The sequence below is a fragment of the Chiloscyllium plagiosum genome, chromosome 32 (assembly GCF_004010195.1).
Source record: "Chiloscyllium plagiosum isolate BGI_BamShark_2017 chromosome 32, ASM401019v2, whole genome shotgun sequence".
NCBI classification, from domain to species: Eukaryota; Metazoa; Chordata; class Chondrichthyes; order Orectolobiformes; family Hemiscylliidae; genus Chiloscyllium; species Chiloscyllium plagiosum.
In genome coordinates, this window is record NC_057741.1 from 28,525,378 (window position 1) to 28,536,234 (window position 10,857).

The 10,857-nt window shown below is 41.3% G+C and overlaps 1 protein-coding gene across 1 annotated transcript in view; it reads right to left on the minus strand.

Moving 5' to 3' along the window:
• nrg1 (neuregulin 1) overlaps positions 1-9,358 on the minus strand; it is a 218,729-nt gene extending 209,371 nt beyond the window's left edge. The window contains exon 1 of the mRNA XM_043674320.1: positions 9,040-9,358. Within this exon, the coding sequence (XP_043530255.1) occupies positions 9,040-9,127 (88 nt within the window). The 5' untranslated portion in view covers positions 9,128-9,358. The remainder of the gene's footprint in view (positions 1-9,039) is intronic.
• Positions 9,359-10,857: the final 1,499 nt, after the last annotated feature.

Genomic DNA, 10,857 nt, shown 5'->3' on the forward strand with positions numbered 1-10,857 from the left:
AAGGACCCTTGACCCTTTCCAACATCGTATAATTTAATAAGGTTTTTGTTTTCATAGTCAGAATACGACAGACAATGGCCTAATGGCATTACTGCGAGACGATTAATCCAGAAGGTTCTGTGGACTTGGGTGTGAATCTCACCATGACATGTGGAGGAGTTTGAATCCTTTTAAATGTATCTGGAATTAAGGCTTTATTGATGACCATAAAGCTCACCTGGCTGACTAGTGCCTTTCAGGGAAGTCTGCCATCCTTACCCGGTCTGGCCTACATTTGACTCCAGAATTACTCCTAAAATTGGCCGTAAGTTGGGATGAAGACTGGCATAATGACGGGGGGCTTTCAGAGGAGCTACTCACCTCTGTTCCTAATCCTGCCATTGACTCGATATTCTGTACACCTCTGAAACTGTGATGGAATTTCCCAAACTCAGATAACAACTTGCATTGATTTAGTGCCTTTAACCCAATGAAAGGTCCCAGGCAGCGTTGATTCTGCAGAGAGAAATCCAAACCACGGAGCCTAGTGGAGGGAGAAGAGGAATCTCATTGGTGTCTCTCAGTCCATACAAGTTTTGTTGACTTGGCAAAGAAACGTGCAGTTGCAAAATGATTGTGTCCTTTTGCACCCTGCAGCATCATGGTGATCAATACGTTGACAACATTCCAATCATCACTTCGAAGAGTGATTATCGGATGTTACCTGGCTATACTATGGCAGAGATTGACACTGATGGTGCCGTTTTCATGTCAGCCTGTAGCTTATGAAATGAATGAGCAGCAAAGAATCAACAAAACCTCTGCTTACTTTTAAAAGCCATTTAATGGAATGGCGATTGATCTTACATAAATAACGCCATGAAAAGGAAGGTCAACAACATATATTGACCCCCTCAAGAGCAAGTATTTGCATGCCAGTTGCACTTGCATTTAGATTGCGCCAATCCAAATATTAAAACACTTTACAAAGAGTTATTACACATGCAGGTAATCCAAATTCTGGTGGGAGAGACAGATTTCAAAGGGAATAGAATGACAGAGAAGTTAGAGGAGAGAACTCCAGAGGTTTAGGGCTTATATAGCTCTATGTATGTTTTCCAAAGATGGAGCAACAAAGTCAGGGATATGAAAGATCGACACTGCAGGGACACAGAGATCATGGAGGATGGGAAGACTATTGGGGATTGAAGGTAGGAAAAGGAGATTCGAAAACAAGGATGAGACTATTAGCATGAAGGCATTATCAGACCGGCAATCAATTACAGTCATAAATTCAGTTTAACACTTCTGTGACCAGGAGGTTGATTATAACAGACAGCAGACATTTAGTGCTCACAACCTGTGCAATAAGGCAATGGCTTACATGCGGTTCTAATCCAGTAAAACCGCTGGCAAAGAAAGTGGGAATGCAAAAAAAGCATATTAATGAAGACTATCCTGCTAATAAATAAGTAGTAACTGAAAGCATTTTACATTGCTGCATAAATGTCCAAAAATGTGCAGGTTAGGTGAATTGGCCATGCTAGATTGCCCATAATGTTGGTGAAGGGGTGAAATGTAGAGGGGTGGGTTGCGCTTCTGCGCGTCGGTGTGGACTTGTTGGGCCAAAGGGCCTGTTTCCACACTGTAAGTAATCTAATTGTTGGACATGGCAAGCAACTCTGGTACCATGAGTGGTGTTGAAAGGACCGAAAAAGAGGTTTTAGCAGTTTCAAAGTTTCAATTGATCCAGCCACCATACAGTAGCAGTCAACAAAGCCAACTGGATTTGACCCATTCCAGACAAACTGATAGATTACAAGGCAGAGGGGAAAGTCATGGTCAAACTACATGATCAGGTTGGGCCTTGGGTCCTGGGCTGAATTCTGGTTACTGACACCCAAGAGCTGGAGACAGTGGAGAAAAGAGTCACTTGACTGATCCTCAGTCAGGAGACACCAGAGTTAATGGATGAGTTGTAGGGGTTTTTTCAGGCTGAGCAGCAAGCTTTCCCCAAGATATGAGGGTGATAATTTAGAAACAGGAATGGAAAAATAAATACAGAGTATTGCATTATAGTAAAGTTAAAAATCACACAACACCAGGTTATAATCCAACAGGTTTATTTGGAGGCACTAGCTTTCAGAGCACTGCTCCTTCCTCAGTGGTTGTCAGCTCTGAAAGCTAGAGCCTCCATATAAACCTATTGGACTATAACCTGGTGTTGTGTGATTTTTAACTTTGTCCACCCCTGTCCAACACCGGCACCTCCAAATCATTAAGCTAAGTTACTTCCACTAGGGTGGGGGATTTCAAGACTGGGGGCATATTTTTTAAGGTGTTGGGAGAAAGAGATTAAAAGGACACGAGGGACATATTTTTAAAAAAAAGAGTGGTTTGTGTGTAGAATGAGCTTCCAAGGGAAGTGGTGGATGCGGGTACAGTTACAATGTTTAAAAAACATTTTAGATAAGTTCATGAATAAGAAACGTTTGGAGAGATATGACCCAAGTGCAGGCAGGTGGGACTAGTTTAGTTTAGGATTATGGTCGGAATGGACTATTTGGACTAAAGGGTCTGTTTCCGTGGTATATGACTTTACATGGGTAGGAAAAGGGAACATAGATTCAAAAAGGCAAAGAACAAATTGAGGACCGATATCAGGACTAAATTCTACACACAGAGTAATCAACGCATGCAAGAATTTCTCAGATCGAGTAGAAGAAAGAAAAGTCCTGGAATTCTTTAAGGAATTGGATCCTACAATAGAATTGTGTTCTACTATAAAAGATAGTTATGGCACAGAATGACAATCTTGTGATTTTATGAATAACAAATGCAAAAAAGGTAAAACACTACATTGAAGTAGTGTGCAGCACTAATCCCTGAAGCATCTAATGAAGTTTAATATTAATATTTCAACACATCTATGTGCAGCTCTGCAGGCACTAAATTTTTGGGGACAAGCAAGGTTCTGTTGCCACCAATCAAGATCCATTTTAAACAATCTCCTCAACTATTATGCTGTGGCAGAAAAATGTGATAGTGCTTTGTGTTAATGGGGTATACACAACCACCTAATCCAGATGGAACCAGTAAATTATTATTCCATTATCATTGTGAGTGTCAACACCACTGTTACAACAAATCCCAAGCAGTGTTCTAGGAACATTTTAACAGGGATTTTCTATACAGATCCAGAGGAGATTTTCCAGTTTCAGTCTAATGCAGCTTTCATGCAATCCTATGACATAACAATGAAATGTAAACTATTGCAGCATTTTCATTTGTTAACCACAATAACCTCTCTAGTCTGGAAACACCGGTTATTTGGAAATTCTTTGACTCATATAATGACCCTCAATGTCCTTGATGTCATTTCAGCCCAGTACTTTGGAAATGGAAACACGGAATGTATAATATTTGGATATGCTTTACAATGTTTTGTCATTGTTTTAATTCCAGGTATGCATTTATATCTACAATGTTTTCCAGTTCAGATACATGTGTCTTAGGTCATCCTAGCTCTATTTTAGAAAACTCCAAAATCCAGAAAGAGCTCACCTTTGCTATTCCAACCTGCAAAGTTTAAACCATATAACATTAGCAACTGGGTGGCACCTGTTAAGGTTAGAAGTGTATTTACATTGAAAATACAACTATGATTCCAATTAAGTTACTTCAGTGGCTCAAGTGCCATTATCAACCATGTGGTAATTTTATGATTCATTGAGTTTTTGCCCCAGCCTGGGGAAAAAAAAAATCACTGGTTTAAAACTTCTCAGAGGGTGCTGGTGTTTATGGCTGTGTTAACTCTGCAATGACCTGCTCCCACTAGTTCACTTTCACATCCACAAGCAAACACATTCCAACAGCGAAATCATGTATGTCTACCAACTCAGTTGTTTATAGAGCGGATAATGGTAGAATTATGCATCTGTTCTCCTCTAATGCAAAAACAGCTTGCACTAAAGTGCCGTGTCGCCTCCAATACTCCCATACAGCATTTTTCAGATCATTATCACATTGCTGTTATGGGACCTTACTATACGCAAATTGGCTGACATGCTTCCCACAATACACCAGGGACTACACTTCAAAATGACTTAATTAGCTGTGAAGTGGATTATGATGCCCTCCTGTCATGAAAGCCACCGTATAAATGATCTTTCCTAATGTTCAGACCTCGCCAATATTCTGTTTCACATAGGATAAAGAGTTGAGGAGGAATTTCTTCACACAGTCAGTGGTGAGAATGTGGCACTCCCTTGTCATAGTGAGCCAGAGAACATTGATACATTTAAGGCAGAGCTTCCCAAGTTTGTTCCAGTTTGAGGCTTGGCAGTGTTCCAAGCTGTTTGAGTGGGAAGCCAGCCGTCCAGCTGTTGTAACTTGGTCAGAGCTCGATAGTGACCATTGCTGCCTCCACGCTTGAAACCTCAAACTTCAGCTCACGAGCCAACTTGGGGTCCTGATCCCCGCTTTCACTTAAGTGGATGACTGAACATCCTCGAAGAGAAGGCGAGCAGAAGGATATGTCACCTCTGCAGCAGAGTGGGAGGAGGGTTGTGAGTTTAAGTTGTGGAATGTCGCATAGAAAGGATTTACAATGCGGAATCAAGCCAATGTAATTCTAGGTGAAGAAGTCAAGGGCACAGCCTCAGAGATGGGATGACACTTTAGATGGGATGAGAAGGGATTTCTTCAGCCTAGTTTGGAAAGGTGGGGCGGGGGGGGGGGGGGGGGGGGGAGGTCAGGTGGATGATTCTGTGGAACTCATTGCTGCAGAAGGCTCTAGAAGCCAAGTCACTGAGTGTCTTTTAGGCAGAGATGGATAGGTTCTTGATTCATGAGGGTATCAAGGCTAATGGGAAGAAGGAAGGAGAATGGCATTGAGAAACATATCAGCTATAATCGAGTACAGAGGAACCTTGATTATCCGACATTTGGTTAACCAAATTTCGGATTATCCAAACAAAATTGCAAGGTCCCGATGCTTTGCTAACTATGTTATCCGGTATTTGATTAACCAAACCAAATACTCCCCGCCTGTGTCCTTCAGATAGTCGAGGTTCCTCTGTAGTGGAGCAGACTCATTGGGCCAAATGGCTAGTTCTGCTCCCATATCACATGGTCTTATAGTCCTAGATCCATTTTCCTGAGTTGTACAGGTGTGTCACACAGAACTGAAAGGTGCACTGATGAAATTTTTCACATTCACCATAAACTGATCAACATGAACACGTGTTGATGCTCTAGTTTTATGTTTTATTACTGATTCATCAATAAAACAATACCAACCATGTTTCAAATCTCCAGGAAACCCATTCAGAACAAACCAATGAATAAGAAACACAAGCACACGTAGGGTTGAGTTGCATAGGCCAGGTTATAAGGATCAGAGGTTACACAATACATTAGATTACATTATTCCTGACAAGAAGAGGTATCACTTTTGAAAACAAAATGCCTTCAGGATGAAGAAACATTGATTAGGTAAAGAGAGCTTCAATATTGAAACTATAGATCACTGCTAAGTGTAACATAAATGTGACTCCACTCTTAAAACTACTGAAAAGCTGACACTATAATCAAAGATGATTTGTGACAACAACAGAATTGGTAAAATAAGAAAACATTCTCACCAACTTGTTAAACAAAACTTTTTTTTGGAGTAATAGGTTATTTAGGAAGCAGTGATCTTAAAACTCCTCTTTCATAGTTTGCTTCTAGATGTTATTGAAATTAAGATAAGATCGGTTTAGCAGGCTGCTAAATAATTTTGTAGACAATGAAGTATATGACATTTACTCTAATACATGGATTGTAAAAGATTGAGACTCCATTTTGAAGCGCAGTACTTATATTTGGCAGATGTTTAGCATTTGATGTTTTGTATATTTTCAGTTGTAGATCTTACTAATGCCCCAGCAATCACAACTTCATAATTTTAATTTTCTTATTAAGAAAGTTGAAATATTTCAAAATTGTCTCCCTGTTGTTTATTTGCCTTCAACAAACTCTTGCTTCCGATATGTTCAGGCTGTTTTTTGGAGGCGCTAAGGAAACTACTGATGTGACACAACAACCTAAATCTATAACAACCAGAGTCAAAGCTTTCAGTCACTATTAACTGGTACATTATCCATGGCAATGCCAATCAGTTTGCAGTCTCCTCTCATAGTATAAACAAAGCTTTTCCTTTACAGGACCTCTACAGCATGGAACAGGCCCTTTGACCCAACAAGTTCACACTGACCCTCTGAAGAGTAACCCAACCAGGCCCATTCCCCCTATGCTATATTTACTCCTGACTAATGCACCTAATCTATACATCCCCAAACACTATTGGTAATTTAGCATGGCCAATTCACCTAATCTGCACATCTTTGGACTGTGGGAGAAAACCAGAGTACCCAAGGAAACCCACACAGACAGTAGTTGAACCCAATCCCTGACACCGTGAGGCAGCAATGCTAACCACAGAGCCACCATGCGACCATTGGAGTTTCTTCCAAATTGTGCTGATGAGTGTAAAATGAAAGGATTCAACAAGCAATACTCAAGTTCTGTACTGCCAAGCAACATCTAGAATGTCATTTAATTGTACAATAACTTTTAAATCCCAAAGAGAGCCCACTTATCAACTAGGTTGTGACATTCAGGCATAGTAGAAAAGATAGTTTTCAACTATCTGATTAAATATTTTAACTATTGACATGTAGTTATGCCAACAATAGATTAATTTCAATACATGAAAAGACACAGAGTCAAGTCATCAGTTTTCACTGAAAGCCTAGGAGCTAACGATTATATCCACGTTTCTGATGTCACAAAAACAAAGTTATCCAAAAGCGCTTCATTTGAAAGGGTAGACATTTCAAACAGTGACACATAAGTATACGTAATTGACATGCACAAACCACATTGCTGTGGATTCAATATTATGCAGATGTTATTTGTTTAAAAATAATAGACACCAATCTGCAAATGAGTGTGCTAACTAGTTTCCTATGAATGTCACTAATTGAGGTTACTACCACTGTATTAGCTAATTATTCCTAGAAAGGTATTCATTAGTACAGCTAGTCACCAAATCTGATATGGCCGTAACCCACTTCAGAACTTTCTTGGTTGTGTATTATCTGCCTCACCTTTTGGCAAAGTTAAATCCAGGTCCCACCCTCTCAGGTGAGAGGCAGAAAGGGTCATGGGACAATTTACAAGAACAGCCAGGGAATTTTTCCTGGTAGTGCTGGCCAATATTTTTTTACTCAAACAACATCAGTGAGCGAGATTACCTGATCAGCATGTGCCATTATGAAAACTGTGGTAATCACCATACTGAACTGAAATGGGGCTTGGAATATCGTGAGGTCATGAAAGACTTTACAGATACAATTCCTCTCCTTTGACCAACCGACAACAGAGCATTTCGTTAAACTGACGATCCTCGTTGATGATAACTTGCAGCAACAAAACTGGAACATAAAACAATACAGTTCACGCTGTCATTGCAGTCTGTAATGCAGGCAGTATCCTGGGATCATTTTGGATAGCAGCTCAGAGTTCACTGATAAAGAACTAGAGATGAGCAGCTTCAAACGAAAGCAGCTTTCAATGCAACATTACAACAAAGCTGTTTAACATGGATCAGAAAGCTTTCAGCAGTTCATAAATCTCTGTGCTAATTTCTCTCATGCTCTCCTACCATGCCAATTCAATGAAAGTACTCTCTCAACATTCTCGCTGCACACCTTGACAGCACTGTGGACTCAAAGAAAATGACAAACGAACCACTATCTATTGATTGGCCACACATAGGTTTCCTGATTTTCTTCCTCCATTTATTCAAAGAAGTCTTATAATTAATTGAAGATATTCAGTATATTCTCCAATGCTGGCTCTTCGAAAGAGCCATTGAATTAGTCCCATTCCCCTATTCTGTTCCAGTAGCCTTTTACTCTCTCCATCTTTACGTATAAACCCAATTTTATCTTGAAAGTTACCACTGAACCTGCCACACCACCATTCCATACTTTGCCAGCTTACAGATTAACCACTAACTTGTGATTGGCAAATATTCTTTCCTCTCCTTTGATCTTGATCAGAGAAATTCACGCAACAGAAAGGGAGCCCCTGGATCTATTGAACTGGTTCCAGCAAGAGATCTCCCCTTAGCTCATTTTGTTGCCTGCTTTTTCCTCAATCTGCCCTTTCAGCAGATGCCAAAGGCTCTCAAAATCTGTCAGAACAGCCATCTACTTGTTATTCACCACCCAAGAAAGATTATTTTTTAAAGCTCCTCTTAAAAAAGTATTCCCTTTCTTCCGTTGACAAAAGAAGATCAATTTGGAAAAAGAAGTTGCCAAGTCAGGCTGGGCATTTGACCATTCTAGAGGTTCAACGCAACTTTCACTCGAATGACACTCTGGTGGTGCCCCAATGGGACAGAGACGAATGGTCAAGTTCCAGTAGTAGTAATCCTCAAGCTTCTCTCTGTAGGAACACAGCTTGGGTAGAGGGAGAGAGAGAAAGAGGGAGAGAGAGAGAGAGAGAGATGGCAGGTTCAGGAGGTGAGGATGAGGGGGGAGGGTCAGGGTCCAGCAGAGGGAGCCCTCGCCACGCCTAAAGGCGCCTGACAGGGCACAGGGAGCCGCAGTCTCTGCAGGTACAAGCGCTGAGGACCGGCTCTGCTCAGGACGTAGCACAGCGACGGGGGACTGGCAGGTAACACTGCCAGTGGGGTTCGAATCCCACACGCGCTCTAGACAACTCGTTTCCCCCAGACCCTCCTTCTACAACACCAACAAATAGACTATCTCACACATATAAAACAGAAAGTCAATTTGACCATAATCTGAAGGAATTATGCCTTTGGTTCAATAACTCCGTGCCCAATGATAAAAGCGAACAAAATGAGACTTTTGGGAAAAGTGTTGCCACTCAGGAGTAAATCGGAGCAACAAGTCTCGCGGGTGAAACTTTCTCAATGACAACTCCGAATTCAGTCGTGGGGAGGTTTAAGAAAAAGTTTGGTTCCTTTTACTTTTTTTTTACCTGCAGTAGGTTCTTCTCCAACTTTCTCTCCCTTTCGGCCCTTTCTCCCTCTGCCTTTTCCTTTTCCTCTCTTATTCTTTCCGGGCATTTCTCTCTTCGGGGTTTTCCTTGTATTTTGAGTGTGTTGTCTTGGGAATTAGGGGGGGTTTCTGTCGGACGGAGAATGTGTCGAACGAGAAAAAAGTTCAGTCAGGTAGTTCTGAGGCTGGAGCTGGCTCCGATAGCGCGCTGTCCCGAGCTCTATCACGGAATGTCCTTCTCTCTTCAACTTTGCTCGGCGCACGGGCGCTCTGGATGAACTTTTTTTTCTCCCAAGTCTTGCAGTTTAAGCGGAGATGCCCCCGCCCACATAATCACTTGCCCCTCCCTCTCTTTGACACTCCAAGTTACTGACATTGGGTCCTCGTTTTTAATAACCCTTAGAGATTGGGAAGAGGGCGTGCATCTGTAAACTCACCCCTGTGTGTGTGTTTTCAAAAAAAAAATCATAGTTTCTTTCCAAATTTGAAAGATGTGCAGTGACTAATCGGTATTCGCCGCTTTGATTTCAACACAGACTCACCTTAATGTACCTTCAGGGCTAGGGTTCAGACTCACACACACACACACACACGAAGGCAGAAAAAGAAATTATATAAAGCATAAAGATTAAAAAAGACAACTTCCAAACAAGGGTCGCTCGACACAAAAGCTAACTCTGATTTCTCTCCACAGAGCTTCTCCAGCAATATCTCTCTTTGTTTCCGATTTACAGCATCCGCAGTTCTTTCGGTTTTTATTGAGATACAAACGTCTTTCTTTATCTGTTGCTCCAGCCATGTTAATCCACGGCACTGTTAAGAATGGATCGGATAAATATTTTGTTCCACTCCCCACCCCACGAGACTTGTAGGTCTAACCCAGCCCTGAAACTCAAATCCCTTTCAGATGATAAAAACAAAAAAATGCTGGAAAAACTCAGCAGGTGTGGAGAGAAATCAGAGTTAAGGCTTCAGGTCCAGTGACCCTTTTTCAGAACAGGCTGTTGCACAGCATGTAACTGTAGGGGACACTGTAGCTATGTCTGGGTTCAAGTTCTTGGGAGTAATGTAGGATTTCTGCATGTTGGTCTGATTGCCAATCCTCTGGGGGAACCATACCTGTCTTAGGTATTTAAGCAGAGAACAGCAATCCCGTCCTTTCACATGTCAGGACGGGATTAAGGTTGCATTGGTTTTTAGCGTTTATCGGGAGTGTTACTGGAAAAGGTGCATTGAAAACAGTGCATTTTTTTTTCTCCAAAAGTTGATTTTTCGTGTTATTCAACGTTGACATGACCAAGGCCCCGCTTCCTTCACTGGGGAAGTATAAACATGGACATAGCCACAGATTAATTTCCCCCAAAATAGCCCATTTCCCAACTAGAAAAAAGTTCACATCTGTGATTATACTGATGCCATGTGGGATGACATCACCAGTTCCTGCACTAGAAAGTACTTCAGCCCCCTGCTCCAAGCTTTAGTTTAGTTTGTTATTGTTGTTATTAGATAGTTTGGCATTGATAGAAAAAAAACAGGAAAATTAGGGAGTTTTGATAAATCATTCTGCCCACTCACTGGCTCAGATTCTTTCCGAGGCAAAAAGAAAACAACCCATCACATCATCAGATGACTCTTTTCCAGGTTCCCCTCATGTTGATGCAAATGGAAAAAAAAACTGGGATATCCCTCGTTATACAGACAGTGGGGTTATTTCCAATGTTTGAGGAGGTGGGATGGCATGAATTGAATGGACCACCTGAAAACTTCCTGAGAGTCCCACCAATAGATAACTCACTTT